The 21,758-nt window shown below is 38.1% G+C and overlaps 1 protein-coding gene across 1 annotated transcript; it reads right to left on the bottom strand.

Annotated features, from left to right (window-relative positions):
- Positions 1-1,574: 1,574 nt before the first annotated feature.
- Positions 1,575-21,755, bottom strand: CPSF3 (cleavage and polyadenylation specific factor 3). Its single transcript, XM_026674340.2, has 18 exons — positions 21,498-21,755; positions 19,311-19,374; positions 18,161-18,258; positions 16,931-17,059; positions 16,591-16,768; positions 16,100-16,189; positions 15,522-15,672; positions 12,567-12,742; positions 10,833-10,991; positions 9,322-9,468; positions 8,499-8,651; positions 7,739-7,847; positions 7,058-7,156; positions 5,177-5,271; positions 4,518-4,605; positions 3,421-3,490; positions 3,128-3,224; positions 1,575-1,823 (listed from the first exon to the last, which is right to left on the bottom strand). Exons 1-18 carry the CDS (start codon positions 21,566-21,568, stop codon positions 1,719-1,721), a joined length of 2,079 nt encoding a protein of 692 aa, XP_026530125.1. The 5' UTR covers positions 21,569-21,755; the 3' UTR covers positions 1,575-1,718.
- Between the last annotated feature and the right edge of the window lie 3 nt (positions 21,756-21,758).

The following is a 21,758-nucleotide window of genomic DNA, read 5'->3' as shown; positions in this document are numbered from 1 at the left end:
ACCTGTGCTGATGTCCTGTGGCCTGGCATATCTAAGGACTGTTTTCTGACACCTTACTGCCAGACCCTAAAGACAGACCTACAGAACCCTTAATTTTCTCAACTCTAAATACAAGTGCAAATTGTATTCTCTAGAGTATGTCTGCATTTACGTTCACTGACATTTTGCATATTACTGCAAATACAACACTTATATATGCTTGTATATCTATGCACGCACAGAGGTTCCAGGACATAACTAACGTTCTTATTCAATTCTAGTACTAGTATAGGTAGTCCTTGATTTGAGGCCGTAACTTTGGTAAGAAATTATTGTTTAAGCGAGGCACCCACATGACCACTTCACTCAACAATTACAACCCAAGCTCTCGCCGCTGCAGTCATTGAGTGATTCTATGTGGGTGCCTCAGGGTAGGGGAGGCACTGGGAGGCCTATCAGCTCACAAAAAATGTGAGGAGGCATCAGCCAGCTAGGCCCATTGGCATGTAAAGACTCTCTCTGCTTCACAACCTGGTCTGCTTTTCTTTCGGTCACCATCCTGTACAGGTAGTCCTTGACTTACAACCACAATTCGGCCCCAAATGTCTGTGGCTAAGTGAGACAGTTTAAGTGAATTTTGCCCCATTTTACGACCTTTCTTGTCACGGTTGTGAAGTGAATCTGGCTTCCTCACTGACTTTGCTTGTGAGGTCACAAAAGGTGATTCACGTGACCCCAGGACACTACAGACGTCATAAATATGAACCAGTTGCCAAGCATCTGAATTTTGATCACGTGACCATGAGGATGCTGCAATGGTCGTAAGTGTGAAAAATGGCTATAGGTCAGTTTTGTCAGTGCTGTTGTAACTCTGAATGGTCACTAAATAAACTGTTGTAAGTCAAGGCCTACCTGTACACAGGCCTCATTTTCACAATAGTTCAGAAGTCCCTTATCAAAATCATGTGATTTGGAGAAGGGGCCTTCCAAACTATATTAATAACAATGGTTTTTGCTAGTGTTTTCTCCTCCAGAGAGGAAATTGCTAGTGAAGCCAGCATTATAAAAGACTCCGAGCTTCAGCATTTTATTATGTGGCTGCTGTGACTGCAAACAGTCATTAAATAACTACTTGTAACTTCTGAACTATCTGTACTGCAACTTCTGTGGATTCTAATGTATATTAAGATGATAAGTTCAAAACATTCTGATTCTTCTGTTAATATGAGTCTAATGGAAGAGCCCAGGTGCTGCAGTAGTTAAGAGTGCAGTACTGCAGCCTACTTCTGCTGACTGCCTGCTACCTACAATTTGGCAGTTCAAATCCCACCAGGCTCAAGGTGGACTCAGCTTTCCATCCTTCCAAGGTGGGTAAAATGAGGACCCAGATTGTTGGGGGCAATAGGTTGACTCTATGAACCACTTAGAGAGGGCTGTGAAGCACTGTGAAGTGGTATATAAGTCTAAGTGCTATTGTTATTGCTATTGCTTGTAACAAAAATACACTGAAGCATTTTTAAAAAAATTGCCAACCTTTTAAAATCTCAGTTTATGTATTTTAGGCATTCATAACCAATGAACCAGGAGAAATGAACTTTTTCTATAATACATTTTTTTTAATTGTAGACACAAACAGAAGTTATTTTGTCTGTCCATCTGGGAGCAAAATTATTTGAACAAAAGAAAATTTTAAAGTGTAAATTCATTAGACGATCCAGATATATACAAAATCTATTCGTTTATTGTATAGGAGTGATAGCATCATAAAGTCGCTGTGCAGCCAGCTCGACCATTTCCCGAAGAGTTTCGTCATCATCTTCACATCCTGGTTCATGATCAACAGTCTAAAGAGAACAAAACAGAAGCAACCTTAAGTGGCCTTCATATGTAAATTCCACAGGGCTGTTTAGTACCCCAAGCCTATAAATGTTTGGGAACGCAAGGCCCACTGGCACCATGGCAGCCCTGGATTCATTGGAAAAATATTCTGTATAAGTGACAGTGCAAAAGATGTAATTCAAAAAGAGAAAGTACATGCTGAAGAAGAGATTCTGAGTGTTCACAACATAGGCTTATGACTTTTTGGAGAGCTGTGGATATGTATTTTGCCAACACATCATTCTGGGGAAAAAAAAAAACATGTCCATGAGCTAGAAGGGGGTGGAGTGGCTTGGAATATTATGGCAAGTAAAGAATTTAAGAAAAGGGTAGCATAAGCCATTTGGCTCAAACAGACAATTGGGAACATAGTCATTGGTCACAAAACATATTTTTGCTTAGAGAATATTTTTTACTTTCCCTTGCAAATGTGTACATTTTTTTTTTTGCAGCAGAAGCCTTGTTTGGTGTGTTTCTGTGTATGCAGATAAACTGTGAAAACCCAGGAAGCAGAAATACCAAGCAGGGCAGGTCTTAGCTTACTCCAAATGATCACAGATGCTTTCAGAATTCTTTAATGAAAGCTATCTAAAAATGTTGTTTATGAGACAAGGAATGCAGAAATAACAATGCAGATGCTGAACTGAATAACTGATATCTTGTAATCTTTCTCAATATATTTTGGCATAGTAAGGTTGCTGTAACATTCAGTAACAAAAATATTTCTATTAGACTGAAACACATTCCAAGTGCTTGTGGTGAAGTATCAACTATTAAAAATCTTCAATGTATTCAATTGACCAACATTTTTCCTATTTTTGTCCTAACTTCTAGGTTTTTTTTTTTAAAGGATTGGTTTTTCTTAAAGCCTTAAGTGGAGATTTTTTGACACTTTTACAGTTTACAATAGGGATGTCAAATGCAAGGCCCGTGGCCGGTTGTGGCCTGCAGGACCACAGGGCCGCCCTGGAAACAACAAATGACCAGTCTGCAGTGCCTCTGCCAGTGAAAATGGAGCTCGGGAGGGCCGCATGCAGCCTTGCCGGGCTCAGTTTTTGACCACGACAGCCTCCCACAGACCTCTGCCAGCAAAAACAGAGCTCGGTGAGACCCTGATGCAGCCCTCAATGAAATCAAGTTTGACACCCCTAGTTTACAACATTCTTTACTATTTTACCTGATTTCATAGTAATTTCTGGCAAATTTCTAACTCTCCAAAATGACTACTAAATATTGAAATGCTCTAATTATAATATTTAGCTATATTTACCCTTGTATCCAACGAGAGATTTGCTGTTTTTCCATCCACAGTGATGCTAAGCACATTATCCTTCTTTGAACTTACACAGTCTTCTCCAAATATGTCCCTACAAAATGAAAGGCTAAATGTTAGAAATATATACATTTGCTGGCTGCTGTTTTACATTTAGAATAGAGTCTGTTCAAGGAAACTAACACTAAAAGAAAGCCTATTCAGTTCAATGGAACATTTATTGAGAATAATTCTCGGTGTTACTGTAACCAGTCTATGATTCTTTGGTTAAATGCGCAATTATAACTTACTGAAGCATAATTTCCATTTTTTTGTGATAATCTTCTATTTCTTCTTTTTTTGGAATTTTGCGCATCATTGCTGAAAAACATAAATCGAGAGTACTGCAATTTAATTGCTAATTATGCATTTTCCCCAAAGTGCCGTGGTTTGTGGGCAAAAGAGTAACTTCCAACCAAACTCCTGAAAAATGTGCACAGTCCAGTTTCACATAAGAAGAAAGATGTTGGCACACACAAAAGTTCCTTAAAGTAGAAACGATTTTCCTTACAAAATTGAGTAAGTTAAATTGTGCTTGAATCAGATAATTCTGTATGGGGAAAGCAGATTGTCAGTTGTAGACAAACATAATAATTTCTTATATCTGATAAGCTGAAGAGATACAATGAACCCTTGATTTAACTGACCAGTAAGGAGGAAGAGATGACTATTAAATTCAAGTGCCTGTTAAAAGACTGAATTTGATTTTTTGAGCCCTGAAACATACTTGTACACAAGCAAACCAATTTTATTGATAATAAGAAGCAATATTTCCAGGGGAAAACATCTAGACACATTCATCAGATTTTGTGGGATTAAACCTTGAGGAGCAGTCTATTATTGCCTGAAATCCAGACACAGAAGATTTTGTCTATTAAATCCAAAGTCAGCCAAGTCAACAGTTTATTCTTTCTTGAATGGGAGACTTGCAAGGAATTAGGAATGTAGGCTAGAGAGGGAGGCAAAAAACTCCATGAAACCTGTGGAGCAAACTACTTTCATAATTGCTGCCAAGAAAATTACACGGACAAATCAAAGAAGCAACTGCGAACTGAGGTTAACATGTAGGAAACTGTATTAAAGAGATCTATTCCTAAATATAATTAATTGCAGCTGAGCTAATCAGGTTAACTAATACTGAAATAAGCTATTAACACTATCTCCTTCATGATATGGGGAATAATCTACTTTAGTCTCAATTACATTAATTTTAAACTGTGCATAGTAGACCATGTTACTGGAATAAGAGAAGTACTGCCCTTTAGGCTACGAAATTGCCCTGCATCCTTTCAGAACAACACATGCATTTTTGGTCTATACCTCTTAATCAAATTAAAATGATGAATACCTTTATGAACTTTGGGATTTGATTGAATTTCTAGAATCACTGTTGTTACAGTATCTGCATACATATCATTGGCAGGATTTGCTACCCACTGAAGAAAAAGAAAAGTAAACAAAGATTGTTTAAATCAAACCAGACAGCTCCATCTTCTGACCTTCAGAAAAACAAGGAAGATTTGTCCACTGGGGTTAATTAAATTATTTATTTATTAAATAAATAATTAAATATTAATTACTAATATTTCAAAAGTTATTTAATTGGCAACACAGACTGTCATTGTTACCCCAGTTAAGTATTGAAATCTATTTGTGGGATTTATTTTTAAAAGATGGCAATTGAAAAAATGGTAAGTCTGCTGCTGCAGCCAAGCATAGGCCGAACAAAGCTAGGAATGAAATGGGAAGTTATGCCATAGAGTGTAAGATTAGATGGACTATAACAGATTGATTTTGTCAATTCTATACTAATAATATATTGGTGCTGGACTGTTGTTTTACTGCTTTGTACACTACAAGCATCACGATATGACTGATGGCTAGAAATTGAAGAAGCGCCAGATAATCAAAGTCACTGCCATTCTGCTTTATATATGATAAGATAGTTTCATTCTCTGTCAAAGCAGTTTACAAGATACTGTAAGAAAACCGTCAAACCGTCCTTACCTCGAGCACCACCATGCCTGGTTCTTGGACCACAGTAATGTTTTTAAAAACTTTCAAAGCTGGCTTATCTTGGACCTCTATTTCTTTTATGTCACCTAAAAAAAACAAGAACAGTAAAATTACAACAAAGTTTGTCATGTAACTATAACACACACACACACAAACTGCTAAATTATTATTCATTAGGTGTTTGGACTGCTGGCTCCTATTTCCTTCTAAGATATATATTCAACAATCCTGGGAGCAATTCAGCATGGGCAAATAATGACCACATTCATGAAGTGCTGGCTTGCTTAACCATAGTTTATTGAATAAATGCTGTTAGGCTTGCTCACGTTGAGTTCAAATACTGTAATAGTATAAAAACCATAATACTTAAAATCTAGCAAGATAGTAAACTCAAACCAGGCAAATCATGTTCTAGCTTAGCAGATGTGTACACAGTGAATGTGTCAATCAGATACATTCAAATACAAATTATCAAATCATTTTAATTTCATGTCTTATCTTCTTAATCTTTTTTTAAAACAAATTTTATTAATTTTACAATTAAAAACAAATCCATAACACATACACAGATAGAAGAGCAAAAAAGAAAAGAAAAAGAAAAGAAAAAGAAAAAAGAATGGAAAAAAAAAGACACTTCTTAATCTCTTTAAAGCAGATCCAAACAATCAAAATAGATGGATTCATTATTTTGCAAATCCACCCTTGCTGCAATGGCTTTAGAATCACAAAAGTATGGCACAAAATTCTGTGATACATTGCAGAGCCAATTCCAAGGTAACAAGATTTTCCAGGTCTGCTCCGAAATGTATCTTTCAATACCTTGTGCGCCTTTCCTGATCAAGAAATCTCCAATGAGCTTCTGAAGTCCTCCAGTAACTAAGAATCTTTAATGCTTGTGAAAAAGAAGCTAACAGGTAATCCTTGAGTTATGACCACAACTGGCACTGGAATCTTGGTTGTTGAGCAAAGTGGTTGTTAAGCAAGATGACTGAGTGGCCACTTCGCTCAATGACTGCAATCTCACCACTCTAGGTTTGAGTGTTAAGTGATCTCCCAGGTAGTTAAGGAGACAAATCCCAGGTAAGAAGTTCCAATAAGGAATAAGAAGACTTGAGAGGGTTCACGGGGGCAATTCCTTCATTGGGCTGCAGGAACAGAACTAAAATCTTCAGTGGATGAAGGGGAGGCTTCCAGAGAAAATCTGGCCAGTAGGAGGAATCCTTTATTGGGCTATAGGAATGGAGCAAAAATCGTAAAGGAACTTAACTGTATTCCTGTAGACTAATGGGGGATTTCCTCTCAGTGGACAGAAGGGAGGGGACATCCTTGGTGGGGCTAGAAATCTCAGCTCCATGAGATGTCTTTCAGACAGCCCCCAGAAACAAGAGGGAGTCTTCTTGACAGGCAACAGTGGCTTACAACCTTCCGTACCAGTTTCCGCACTAACTTTCTGGGGAAGTCAGCAGAGAAAAATTAAAATGGCAATCACATGATCATGGGGGGCTTGGCAATTGGTCATCAATGTGAACAAATGGCTAAACCCCACATTATGATTTTGTGGCCAAGAAGGGGGTGGGGGGAGAGAGGAAACATGCCAGCCGTTTGGGAGGTGGCATCAAGCTGGCCACACCCACCCAGTCGGCCATACCTGCCCGGCCCCTCAAGGTCAACTACAGCCCTTATGTGGCGCACAATGAAATTGAGTTTGACACCCCTGCTACAGAATATTAATCATTGATCTCCCATTACATTTATTCATCCAAATTTTAATATCAAACTGAATCTTATAGAATTAAGCAACCAGAAGAGCAGCAGATAAAAAACAAGTTTTTTTTAAAAAAATAATAATCCTAAAGTATTTTATCTACATACCTGTTAATTTTTGCAGATGATAATGAAGCAGACTGAATGTGCCTGTGTATGGAATAGCTTGTGTCTGTGTCACAGTGCTCATGGCAAGATCTGTGTAATCTTGAACAATTTTAAAGGGAAAAAAAAGACAATATTTAGTATGCGCCACAGCCTGGGGCCCACATTATTCTTCAATTAATCTAAGAGAGTGATATGAAAGTTACTAGCTCCTTTCCAGATCTATTTCATTTCAGAGGGTCCATCATATCAACACAAAGTAGCTGCCTTAAGAAAGGAGATATATGGCAGTGCTCAGGTGTGTTTCAGGTAGCAATCTGCAGAGTGGTCTTGAAGGGCCCACTTTTACTGAAGTGAAGCCTCTCTTCTTCAAGGCTTTGAACAGGTGTAATTTCTGGACTTTTATTTCCAAGAACTGTTTTAGTCTTAACTGATATTACAGTACTGTAAAACATTTTAATTTGGAATTTTTCTTCATTTAAAATGGATATCCCAAATTTTAACTGTATAAGCTACAGTATAAACAGTACAGACTACCTATTAATTTATGAATATGAAATCACTGTCATCACTGAATATTCACAGTCCAAATTGAGAAATATGAATTTTGAATAAAAAGCACACATTGGGCTTATTAAAAATATATGAACGATTGGATATGGGGTGAGGATAACTTTTACTTACTGGACAGATCACAAGGAGAAAGAATATGGTAGTTAAAGTTTCTTTTAACTAGTATTCCTGAAACTCGCTGTCCCTGTTCTGGTTTCTTATCAGCTAGGGAACCCATTACCTAAGAAAAAGTACAAAATTGTGGCTATTAGGAGAGATTACAGAAAGGCGAATCACATATATAACCCCTATTTAAACAATTGAAGGTAGAATTTTAGCCACAAGTTTCCCTATTCGGCTCATATATAAACATCTTTAAGTAAATCACACTTCACTTTATTATTTAACAGTGATGGAAATGAAGTATACAACATCCTTTAAGTTCTTCCATTTTTTTGACTGACAAATGGATGCTTTTCTAAAAATCTCGGGTGATACTTCCCACTTTTATACTTTTATCCCTGTTTTAAAAACAGGGTATCTCAAGATGCTCTGCCTCAATATAATCAGGCCAAATATGCCTCTGTGGTTAGTAAATAACAACTTCAAACAACGAAGAAGTTTCTAACAATTGTACCCTATTATAGCTAACACAACATTCTGAACACTCTGGATTTTACTACTGTCACCCTCCATACATTCAGTCCTGTGTTTCTACCTCTGGAGAAAAAGGCCTATTCTTTCCACAGTAGTTTATACAATTTATTATTCTTATATCCAAGAAGAGCAGACTAAATATATTTTAAATAAGAAACATAATGCCCTTTGTCCAAGACCCAGGAAAAGATTCTTGTTAGAGCAAAAAAAAAAAAAAAGATTAGCCTCATAAAACCTTGGCAAGTTTTTCTCCTCTGAAGTTTAGAGTCACAGCTTCAGTATTTCTAGGATTGTGGACCTCTATGTGAACTTCATCATTATCTTCATATTCACGTATTAAGGCAGCTTTCAGTCTGGCCATTTCATTCTGCTCACCATGCACCAATATCTGCATGACAAATACAAGCATCCACAATTAAAGAAGGTCATTCTTGAGATAAGAGGAAGAAAGAGAAGGGAAAGCAGCTACTACATACAGAGTATGATTTTAACAGTTTTATGTACAATTTTCCATGTACTGAACTAGATCTTCCTGGTCCTCAAATGTTACTATTCTTTCCCACCTTTCTCAGCTTGGAAAGTGCAAAGTGAACAGGATACCCCTCAGTTCTCTCATTTTTTTCATAAAAGTTGCCCCCCAAAGCTTTTCCATTTTTTTTTGCCAGTGAAATAGGCTGAAGGAAAGTGGTGGACAAGTGTTGAAATGCACAATGTCTTTGGGACATGAATCCTCATTTTTTTAAAAAAATATTCTGATTCTTCATTATATCATTGTTTTCTTATATCATTCAGGTGTTCTTGTTTCTTTCTTGGAACTTTTTTCCAAAGTATTATCTCAATATGTGTTGTAACATTTCTTGAAGAGCCGGTTTTAAAATAATATTTTTGAGAAACAATCAAAAAGGAATGATAAACGTATTAAATATAGCTGATAGTAAATTAATACAGGAAAGGAGAAGGTTAACATTAGATTGAGAACCTAAAATAAAATGTCTTGAACTTGTATTGAGAACTGATCAATAATTATTCAATGTCTTGAAAAGAAGCCAGATACTAACCACATGGGGGGGTTTGAGTGCCCGAATAAACTCGCTGGTTTGTTGGTAATCTGTATGAGCGGAGAAAGAAATGTAATCCACAGACATCTTCAATGGTAGCTTTTGTCCTGACATTGTTGTAATTTCTTCAGGCTCAGACATGATATGCTGCAAGAGCAGAAAATACACAAATTCCAAATATATTTTATTATTTTATTTACAACAGAAAAATAGACTATGGAACATGGCTTTTAAACGCCTAGCAAACAATTCTGGGCATCAGTCTGGCCAAGTTACCAAATTTAACATCTCAAGGTTTCTGCCTTTCGTTACAAAATACCCAGATGTCATGGAAATACATACAAATAACTTACTATAATAGCTGGAGAGGATCCAAACAATTGTTTACCAAATTACAATGAGTCACTGGACCCAATTGCCATGGGGAAAAGAGCCTTGATGTAAGTTAATTTAAATATGTGTAAAATACACATGTACGTCCACAGGAATACCACCAGGCAATGACATAAGCCACTGCTTGGCAACAGAGGTGAGATTCTTGGATGAGCTCCTAAATCCTCTGTGTGATGCTACACATAGTGCTTTTGTGTGCCTCTTTAGGGAACATATGAGATTATGCAGGCCATTCAATTGTTCTTGAGATGTCTAGTCTCCTAGGACATATGCTTTCTCACAGATTGAAGAATTGATGTCTGGAACTCCTTAATCATATCCAATTGTTGGTTCCTTGGTGCTCTCTGAATGCACAGATGATGTCACCTAGTTTGGTAATGAAATGTCTGTAAGAAAACAACTGAGCTCAGAGAGCATCAAGAGCCTCACAGTTCAACCCTGAGCTGCAAATATTTTCGCCTTTCATGCCTAATTATTTACTATCACACAGTTAAGTTTTACCATTTTTGTCACATAAATTGTAAAGCAAGAATAAACATTTAATATGAAATAAATGCATAAATAAATAAGGCTGTATCTATATCAATAGTGTGTATATTGTGCATTACCATGCTACCAAGTTTACTTGATTAAACTAAGTATGGGTTGTCTTTTAAGCACCAATGTCAACCCTCAGAACATCTTCATCCAAGCTTACTTTTTTTCCGTTTCTTAGCTGCCACTCTTGGGAGGGAGGGGGGAAATCAGAAAGGATTGAAATGTGATGCCTTAAAACTGCTAAACATTGACCAGAATCAACGTGAGAGCCAAGGTCATGGCAACAAACATCTGCTGAGACCAAGGGGGAAGCGGCTGTCGGACTGATTGGTTAACGTAACCTAAGATACCTGAGGTGGGGTGGGAAGTTTCTACTCTTTTAACTATACTAAAGCGTGGGAATTACTTAGAGCTAGCTTCACCTTACCACGTGCCAATATGATGCACTCAATAAAAGGTCTTTTGAGCCTGATTGAAGCCTCAGAGTCCTGATTCAACTGGGTTCATTATTTGGAACCATGACAATCAATAGAGCACTCAAGCACTAATGTCTTCCACATAGTACAGAGAGAAGATCTCACCTTGGCAAGTGTTCCTTCCACACAATAACCTGCTATGATGACTCCATTTCTTTTGTCAGTGCACCAGCTCTCAAATAATTCTCTGGATAAGCCACTCTGCATCATACCAGGGGAAGCCATTACCACACTGGGGCCAATGTCATCAAAATGATCCATGCTCTGGATAAGAGAGAAGAAAAATGTCTAGTATTGTACTTCCGTTTGGAAGAATCGGGGACTCTAGGGACTGTGGGTTCCATATATTTGGGCTAGGTCTGTATGCCATGAGTCCCAGAGAGATGCTTATCATTAAAATGCTCACAGCTAAGAGGAGGTGCTTCCGGTCTGGCTCTTGTGGTTTGGAGCCAGGCCACGCAAGCGGTGGTCAAACGCACGTGCACGCAAAGCTGCATTTGTGGAAACCATCCCCTCTCACCCACTTCCCACGCTGCCGGTCCAGAAAGGTTGGAGACCACTGCAGTAGACCACAAGGATTACAGGAACAGCTCCTAATATCTGTAACCTCTAGAGGGTACTCTAACCTTGCATTTGGTAAATGATAGCCAAACTTTTAGAAATCAGGACTGTCCCATAATAGAACTTAGCAGTAGCACTTAGACTTATCTACCGCTTCACAGTGCTTTATAGCCTTCTCTAAGCAGTGTACAGAGGCAGCATCTTGCCTCCAACAATCTGGGTCATTTTACCAACCTCAGAAGGATGGAAGGCTGAGTCAACCTTGAACTGGTGAGACTCAAACTGCCAAACTGCAGGCAGCCGACAGTCGGAAGAATTAGCCTGCAGGGCTGTATTCTAAGCACTGTGCCACTACAGCTCATCTAAACATATTAGTTACAGTTAATGAGCTATGTTTCTGACTGCACCAGATCTCAAAATGTAAATTATGCTGGAGCAGAGAAGGGGAGAAGGCAACTCAGCAAGCATCTGTTTCCCAATCTATTTTTAATAAACTTACAGATGCTTGAGATATTTATCAATAACTAGATTAGGGCAATTAAGAAGCTCAACCATAAACCAGAACTACATTTATTCGGAATCAATTTGCATGTTCTGTAGCAAGGCCAGTGGTGGTATTCAGCTGGTTTGCACCGCTTCGGGCGAACTGGTAGCAAGGATTTGGCGTGGGTCGCCAACCCGGGAACTTCTGGCTGGCCATACCCCCAAACCCGGTCGCCCCTCTCCTCCCCGCCTAGTCAGCCTTATCGCGCATGCGCAACATCGTGCACATGCCCGCCATAGCTGACTGCATTCTTCCCCACCCAGTCACTCCTTAAGGTATTTCTTTTTTTTCCTCCTCCCAACAATCAGCTGTTCCTGTGATCAGCTGTGCCGGGATTCCCCTTGCTGTCTTACTGCTTCGCCCAGGAGGCTTCCTAGGCCCAGGAAGGTAAAAAATGGAAGCCCCCTGCGCTCCATTTTTTGCCTTCCTGGGAGCAAAAATGCCACCCAGGAAGCTTCCCTGAGGCCCAGGAGGCCCCAAAATGGAATGTGGGGAGGTGCAGGCTCCATTTTTTTTCCTTCCTGAGCCCCAGGGAAGCCTTCTGGGAGCAAAAGCAGCTCCCAGGAGGTTTGCTTGAGGCCCAGAAGGCCCAAAAAATGGAGGGGCGGGGTGTGCTGAAAAAAAAAAAAAAAAACCCCACACCCACCCAGTCACATGGTCACACCTACCTAGCCAGAACCAGTAGTAAAAATTTTTGAATCCCACCATTCAGCAATACACTTATTCACACTGACCTTCAGATTACTAATGTGCTTGAATACAAAGGGGTTGTTGATATTGATTTGCTTGCGGATTTTATCGTTCATGGCATTGACATAGGTCTGATACACTGCCATGCACTTCTTTGCCAGGGAAGAAGCATAGTATATAGGTATCTCATGTAGTTCAGGGTGATTTTGCCAGTATTCATCTAAACAGACATGTAAGACATGAAGTTAATATTAAAAATTGCTAAATATGATTTCCGGTCTGCAGCGCTTCGGAGCAGGCAGGAATCCGCAACTGTGCGCGGTTTCTGCCTGTGTTCACTGCCCGAGTGCCCCGAGCCATTTGGCTTCGGAGCTAAGCCACCTCTGTAGAAGGTGGCGAAGACAGGGGGGGTCTGGCAGGGTCGAGAGACATCGCACCTCTCTTCCCTAGCCGGCTAAACCCCCTTTTCCAAAGGCAGCTGAGCGGCGGTCAGCAATGGCCGCCACATAGAAGAGCTCAGCCGGAAAAAGAAAGTGCAGGAGGAGCTGTCAAGAAATGAAAGTGATCTTTGCTGACCGGGACAAAGTAACAGTGAAAGTACCCTGGAATTTAAAGCTTATTAAAGATACATTGCGTCCAGAATGTGTCAAGCGGCGAATGGAAATTAAAGGAAAAACTTTTTGTCTTTTCACTCTCCTTCCAAACGTGACAGCGATAGAACTCTAAGAGAAATCGGAAAACTCGCATTGGAGGTATGGATTTCTGAATATTTAAAGGAAAATCTTTTTGCTGTAAGTGGGAAGGGAGAGGAAAAAAAATTGGAGCAGAATTTAAACAAGGAGGAGACTGCCTAGAATTTTAAAGAGCTATTGAATATTAATAAGACTTCTAAAAGATATATCTTAATTGGAACTTTTTGATCAAACAGCAACCCCAGAAAGAGAAATGGAAGAAAGAAAAAAGTATTAAAAGAAATAGCTTATTTGGATTGTTTGGTGACTTTGGAACTCTTGGGAATTATTTTTGATTAAAAGCACTCGGGTGGTTGTTTTGGAAAAAAATTCTTTCTCTTTACAATGGCATCGCTTGTGGATGAATTAAAAACTGAATATCAAAAATATAAAAAAGAAGAACAAGATGGGAAAGATACTTTGGGCACTCTTTTTCAATTTTTAGAAATGGCGGTATGTACCTATGAAAAATTGACTGCGCAGCAGGACGACTGGGATAAAGAAGAAGCCATCTTTGATGAACAAATGATCCTATTTGGGGAGGAGGAGAAAGAGGAAAAGAAAAAGGGGATTTTAAGGCCTGAAAAAACAACAAAAAAAGAGAAAAATGAGGTGAAAGGTGGATACAAGGTTAGAAAACAACAGGAAGGGGGAAAGCAGAAGAAGAAAAGGGAGGAGGAGAGACAAAGGGGTAAAAAGGGCAAGGAGAAGAATAAGCAAGAGAGAAAGGAAGGGATGAGAAGCCTTAATGGTGGGAAGCAAGATTTAAAGAAACAAAATTCATTTAGGGACAATGGGTAAATTTAATTGAAAAAGGGATTCTGTAAGGTACATAAGATTGTGTTTTTATATGTGTATTTAGAAAAAATGTTTAAGATATGAGTATTAATATGTATGATTAGTTTTTTAATGGCATTGATAGTGGTCTTATATACTTATAAATATGTTTTTTGTTGTTGCTGTTTTTTTTTCTTATAAAATACATTGTGTAATTTTAGAATGTACTAAACAGAATCCCAATATAAGTTAAGTGTTATATTAAGTATTATTAAGTTAGGAGAAAGAGTTAAAGACGTCATACTCCAATCAGTGTACAGGAGAAGTTTGTTTACAGAGAAAAGATGAATGGATAGCTGGAAATAGAACAGACAAAGAATGATAAGTATTATGATTTGAATTGAGATGAGATAAATAAAATAAAATCAAGAAAGATAAAAGAGGGAAGAAACTATATAGAAAATTGAAAATGGTAATAAGATATGGAATGGTATATAAAATGAATATGATTTTTGAATTTCTGTCTGTACGAAGAGTTTTAACCCAGGATCAAGCAACTTTCAGAAAAGATGTTTTATGTTTTTATGTTCTACGTTTTGTTTGTTTGTGTATTGTTCTTGAAAAGCAATAAAATTTTAATTAGCAAGAAATATAATTTGAATAATAGAATGAAAGGGAGAAATAAAGAGAAGTTGGGATAAGATGCGAAGTTGAACAGATAACGTAAATATATATATATTATAATTTGGAATTATTCTGTATGTTCTATTGGTTTTTTCAGAAAAGATCTTTTATGTTATTATGCCTTGTTTGTTTGTGTATTGTGTTGTAAAAACTAATAAAATTTGTTTAAAAAAAATAAATTGCTAAATATTTGAGTTCTGAAAAAAATATCTGCAAAACGGGTATCGTTCCACAACATAACATTTGTATTGTCTGCATTCCTCAGCATGAATCATCATAAAACCATAAATATTATAACGCTTTATAGTTCATTATCAAAATAGCTAGATTTATTCCAAGCTCAGGTGTATCTCCCATTTTTGCCCAAGTTTTTTCAAAATGTAGCCTGGAATAGGCATGTTTTTAAAAGCTTTTTAAAATAAGGTTCTGCTTTGTCTTCTAGGAAGCCGTTCTCCTGTGAGTCTCCTGTCACAAATCTTGAGAAGCAGGGACTGTTATCTAGAAGTACCTATCAGCAGTCTCTAAAATTGCAAGGCTCCTAGCCACGAAACATACTGTACTATCAACCAACTCAGCTCCTTCAATATTGATGTTATAGAACAACACTGGATTGCCCAGTGTTAATATGCAAGTTGGGTGATCTTCCAAGGCAGTTCCAGGTAGAGTGCAGCTGAGATAACAAAGGTTATCTGCCCTTCAAGAGTCAAGGATCCCAATTTCCTCTATTATTACAGTCAGAGACCAAGACAACACGTTAAGAAAACAATTTGTATATGTTAAAGTTAGAAGTATTCAGTAAATACATACCCAAAATCAAAAGCAATTCTTGAGCTCTTCCCAAAGCAAACACAGGAATGAGACCTCGCCCTCCCCTGTTTACAATATCATGTACAGTGTTACAGAATCGAGCCTCTCGCTCCTCCCGCTTCTCATGGATGTGGGTACCGTATGTTGATTCCTAGACAAATAGTTGCAGAATTACAACACTAAATACACACATAATGACAACCTTCAATTCTTATGAGTTCATTGTGCAAAAATATTTCTGATCATGATAAAATAGCGTAGAAATGATGTTCACAAGTGTTAACCACGGACAAATTACTTTACACTGCTAGGCAAACAATGGATTGTCTTCAGGGCAAGCTGCTCCTTTGAATGATCAATGTTACTGAGTCAAAAGCAAGAGACAGCTAAGTCCCACTGTCTGACATGACTTCATCTTTAGCTAACCAAAAAGATGGACACAAGTCACTGAAGAGGAAGCACAAGACCGAGGTTGTCCACACCACATTATGGCAGGGGAATTATTCAGATAAAGAGAGTGTAATTGTATCTAACTGAATAAATAAACACACCAAGATATATTAAAAGAAGAAACTTACAATGATAAGAATATCAGGCTTAATATTGGGAATCTCAGCTGCCATCAAATGCCTGTCTTCTTGCCTTGAGAAGTCACCTGTGTATAAAAGCTTTAAGAAAGAAGTAAAATGGCATTGTAATTATATGATTGAACAACAAAAAGATGTCTAATCCATGAATTTTGGTTTATTGCCTTAATATCTCCACAAGTGTATTGTTAATTCTGTGGATTAAGTGTACTGTGGATTCATTAACAGTAAATGCTTAACAAGGGGCCAATCTGACATAGCAAGATGTAATTTCAAGCACAGTGTTCTGCTACTGTTTAGATTTCTTTCCTTTCAGTGCTAAAGGGAACAGTTTATATCTGGGGCCTTTCATCTTCCAAGCTGCTGGTGTAAGAGAAAGAGAATACCTCCACACACCCCCACACCCCCAAAATGAGTTCCTCTGAAATGGCAAACTAATAGAAACAGAGGTCCAGAGATTTCTCCACGTTCTAAGGAAATACCTTCACTCCAGCTATTTCAATCATAAACATGGCTGCTCCCAAAACATGTCCGGCGTGGTAACACCAGAATTTGATGCCAGCCACCTCTTTTACTTCATGAAAGTTTATTGTTTCAATCTTCTCCATGCTTTCTTCCAGGTCGGTCTCTGTGTATAACATATCATCTGCAGAGATATTACTAAATAAAACAATAAGGCAGATCACCATCTTATTCAACAGATTTTCAGATTTATTTTTATAATAGGGTAGGGCTTGAAAATACTCACATAATCCAAAGTCCACATTCATTTTATTTTAGGGTCGGGTTTTTTTTTTTACACTTTAAAAAAGGTTAACTTACCTGACTTTGACATAATCTGAGAGTAGCCATCTATAAATTGCTTTTGTAGCATGGGTCATGAAGGTTCTTCCTTTAAAGCTGGTTTTTTGCAGAAACCATGGCAATGCCCCACAGTGATCCAAATGGAAACTGAAATAGTCAAAATAAAAAAAAATTGAAGGCAGGGGATGGGAACTGATGTAGATGCTATTACAGCAAACAGCTAGACAAAATTTATTTTTTATATTATTAAAATACTTAAACACAATGAGAACACATCTGCTATACTTCTTCAGCATTAAAAATTCAGTCTGGCAAATCCAATAAACATTCTACACATCAGCTTTGCAACATTTACAGGACTGGGACTGGCAGAGGGAGAGTGCAATCCATTAGATTTCTAAGAACAGAACAAAGCTTCAAGTCTATGGATGGGAAAAACATTCAATATACATATACCAAAACCTGGCAGGAATTCTGAGGCTTCATTTCTGGCTGATTTTGGTCTGTTTCTAGACTGAAAGAGAAGTAATCTAGGCAGTGATGTTTTGGGATGTAAGACAATGACAAGCAGCAGCAGTCTAGGGAATTTCATGAAAGAAAAGCAGAGAGAGCTGGTGGCTGATTTGGATAGCTGCCATTACTATCCTTGGTTTCAATACAGCTGCTCTGCCCGACCTCAGCCCTCTCCTTTCAAGTCTTTCCATTCCCGACTGTCCTTTAGCTGTAGTTACAGACAAACTCTTTGGTTTCAAGTGCACCGTAAGAAGAATTAAGAAAAGGCAGATTTTAGGAAGATCAGGGCAGTGGATAGGTTGGTTAAATGTGCCATGTTTAAAGTCAAGAACAATGATGATGGCAGGGGATGGAGAAACTCAAGGGAGGTAGGGAAAGCAAGATGATTAGATAACCAGCAACAAGTTAGAGCAGAAGCCACACAGCAGCATGGGGAAGAGGAGAAAGAGAGCGGCAGCCTTCCCCTATTCTCCCTTTAAGACAACTCTAGATTTGGCCCAAACCCGGAACTTCCAGAATGTTCCAGTTTGGTTCTGCCAAATAGCAGCCCTCTCAGAACAGCTTGACAGAACTTCAAAATCACAATGATTTTGGCTTTGAAAAAGAACACATGTTCAGTTTTGTGCCTAACCATACCCAGCAGCTATGTTTCTGTGCTGAATCCAGAAAGAGTTTCTTGAAGCCTATAGCTGCCATAGTAGTGGTTAAAGGCAAGATAAATAATACATCACTTACTGACTTATCAGAAGGAGATCAGTTTCAGCTGGATCTATAAGATCAATGTAAGGAAGAGCATCCATTCCTTCTAAGCCAGGGTGGATTCCACAGTCAAGCTGAAAATGCATAATGAAATCAAGAATATTACCAATCACTAGAGGTATACATACATGTAAATCCTATGGCATCAAAGTTAAACTAATGAAGCTTATACTGCATACTTAGGATTTGCATGTTATTTTCATATGACAATAATAAATAATTGTTCAGTATACTACAGAAAAACAAACAAACCAGAACTGGAGTAGAAATTTTCTATGAAATTAGTAGAAATGAAGATGAGATGAATTTTAACACTATTGCTCTGAATGTGGTTTACAAGTAATATTGAAATAAAATTTAAGCTGTACAATGAATAACTTTAAATTGAAATTTCATTAAGATGGAACATTATTCAAACATTCTCATCTTTGTGTAATTAACAGAAAAACGGAATAGCCAAGATAAATACCTCAAAATTTATTTCTTTACTGAATAGCCAACAAGAATGTGGCAGTGTAGTTTTTTCCCCACTAGGACAGTCCCCTCATGCCTAAACCCACCAAATGTTAAAGATGACGTAAGTCTATGCTGAGGCTGACTGGACTAGGTTGGGATTCATGGGATAATTTAAGGATTTTCTTTTTTAAAAAAATATTTTTTATTAAAGAAATTTTAACAAGATAAAAACCATAAAAATAGCCATGGATATACCTTGTTAATTCTACACTTCTCCACCATACATATATTTTGGGGGGAAGGATTCAGAATATACACTTAAGTGAGGACACTAAATAATATATTATCAGTAAATTTATACAACATAGAAGTATTATTACAGCCAAATGTGGTGCATGAAAATGTATAAGAAAATCCTTAGGTAGTTGGTCTACTGAAAGCTACAAGTGAATAAGCTGCTACTTTTATTACAGGACATGTGAGTATATTTTATTACAATCTTATGCAATATATTTTTCTAAAAACATTTATTCTTAAAAGTTGTTTTAACATATTTTTTAATTAATATTGTCCAGAGGTTGCTAATGGCTAAGAATGGACACACATCTGAATAACAAAAAAAGTTAAAATTAAGAATTTTACAAATAATGTAACAAAAAAATTACATTACCATTATCTTCCTTCCTTTAAATTCCAAAACAATACATGATCTTCCGACTTCCTGCCCAGCACCTCTATAAAAGTTGTTAAAGGAAGTTTTTTTAAAAAAAAATCCTCATTAGTTTATTGAAAATAAACAAAATATGTATAAATATTCAAAAAAGGTGAGATCTTTACCTTAATTTCACCTGGGCAGAATGGTATAACTTATTTAAAGAACCCTTGGCTCTGTGAACCATTAGGCCTAAACTCTGAACTCTTAAGTTTAACTCAACTTTATTTAAATGACCTAAACTACATCATCGTGACATTGCCTTTTTCACTCAGCTACAATTACGGTAGAATTAATAAACGTTTATCTAATTTTGCTATATAGTAGCAAAACCAGGAACAGAGATAAACAAAGTTTGCTGTGCATACTATACTAGACAGGCTTTAGGAGATCAGTACCAAGTTATTGATCAGGGTTGTTTTTTTGCAGATATTCTGCACCAAATCCCAGCAATTGCACAACTTTTCAACTTTCTGAAGCCTCACTGGGATGTGTAACAACATTTCTGCAAACTCTTCCCCCCCCCATCGATATTTGAAGCGCACTGAACCCAAATATTAAGAGTATGTAACAAAAGTTGACAACTTAGTTCAAAACCTCCTTCTTGCATAAGTTTCCAAGTTGCTAAAATCCAGACATTATTAGATGGCAACAAAGAGAAATTTGTTTTTTATTCTCCAGTCATCTACTGGTCATCCAGATTTTTGCCGCACAATTCAAAACCTGCATCAATCAAAGATATGCAGGAGCTTCTCTGAGCATTTTAATTATTTTGAGACAGATTAACATTCCATTTGGAAAACATTTTTATAGTATTTAAATTATCTCAACAATAATATCTTCCACAATCAGGTAGCACACAGCTTTTCAGAGGCATATAATCTGCTTTTCTAACTCTTAGTGAAAGATATGATGTAAAACAGAGTTGCAAGTAAATCTACACTTGGAGCCAAACTAGTTCCTAATAACTATTAGTCATTTGCCCAGATAAATTCAAAAGCAAAACTCCACTTAATTCCAGTTTATTAGACAGGTAATCTTTGATTTATGACCACCATTGAGCCCAAAATTTCTGTTGCTAAGTGACACAGTTATTTGTGTGTTTTGCCCATTTTACAATTTTTTTTTGCCACAGTTAAGTGAATCACTGCAGGTGTTAAATTAGTAACACAGTTGTTAAGTGACTCTAGCTTCCCCATTGATTTTGCTTGTCAGAAGGTAGCAAAAAGGGATTACATCACACCGGGACACTGCAAAGCATTATAAATATGAGTCGGTTGCCAAATGTCTGAATTTTGATCGCGTGATTGTAGGGATGCTGCAATGGTCATAAGTGTGAAAAGCGGTCATATGTCATTTTTTTCAGTGCTGATGCTTACTAACCACTTGTTCAGCAACTGTTCAAAGTTATGATGGCACTGACTAATGAAATTAAGTATAAATATGCAGAGTCAAAGAGCAGCCCCTTTTTAAAAGATAAAAGTGGAGCTATGGTGACGCAGTGGTTAGAATACAATATTGCAGGTTGACTCTGATCGCTGCCAGCAGTTCAAATCCCACCAGGCTCAAGGTTGGCTCAGCCTTCCATCCTTCCGAGGTGGGTAAAATGAGGACCCAGATTGTGGGGGGGACTCTGTCAACCTCTTAAGAGCAGGGCTTGTAAAGCACATATGCTGTTTCATAGTGCTTTATAAGTATATATGCTATCACTATAAAAAATCCTTCACGCTGAGTTCAATTTTGTGCAGATATCTTGACAATAGTATGAAGAGGATACCACAGGGCATTGGTTGTTTTTTCCCCCCTCCTCAATTTCCCAGTATGGCCTTTAGCTGTGGGATTTCTTCATTGCCTACCCATCTAAGTATCAAGCTCATCCCGGCTGTGATGAGCCTAAGCCAGGGGATGTAAAAGCCTAGGCCAGGGGTCTCGAGCCTTGGCAACTTTAAGACTTGTGGACTTCAACTCCCAGAATTCCTCAGCCAGCTTTGCTGGCTGAGGAATTCTGGGAGTTGAAGTCCACAAGTCTTAAAGTTGCCAAGGCTGGAGACCCCTGGCCTATAAGATGTTTAAAAATAGGGAAGGGGCGCGGGGCAAGAGGAGCGCGGACGGAACTCCGAGGACCAAAGCTTCGCTGTCACTCACAGGGGCCGAATCAGCAGCTGGTCGCTCTCTTCAGCCGGGACGAAGGCTTCGGTTCTCCTCCTCGCCGACATCTTTAGCAGGAGGGAGAAGGGCTCGGCTTGTCTTTCACCAGCAGTTGTACATCACTGAACCCGCCCTCCGCCTCCCCCCCACTCATACACACGCGCGCTACCCTAAGACAACCGGAACCACAACTTCTCCCTCGCGTTATCTTTGATGGCGCATGCGTACTATCATATTGCCCCTTCTACAGAGGGAGAA

The sequence above is a fragment of the Notechis scutatus genome, chromosome 1 (genome assembly GCF_049901735.1).
Source record: "Notechis scutatus isolate UNSWTSFEM ecotype Mainland chromosome 1, rNotScu1.2, whole genome shotgun sequence".
NCBI classification, from domain to species: domain Eukaryota; kingdom Metazoa; phylum Chordata; class Lepidosauria; order Squamata; family Elapidae; genus Notechis; species Notechis scutatus.
This window is presented reverse-complemented; position numbering and strand designations above follow the sequence as displayed.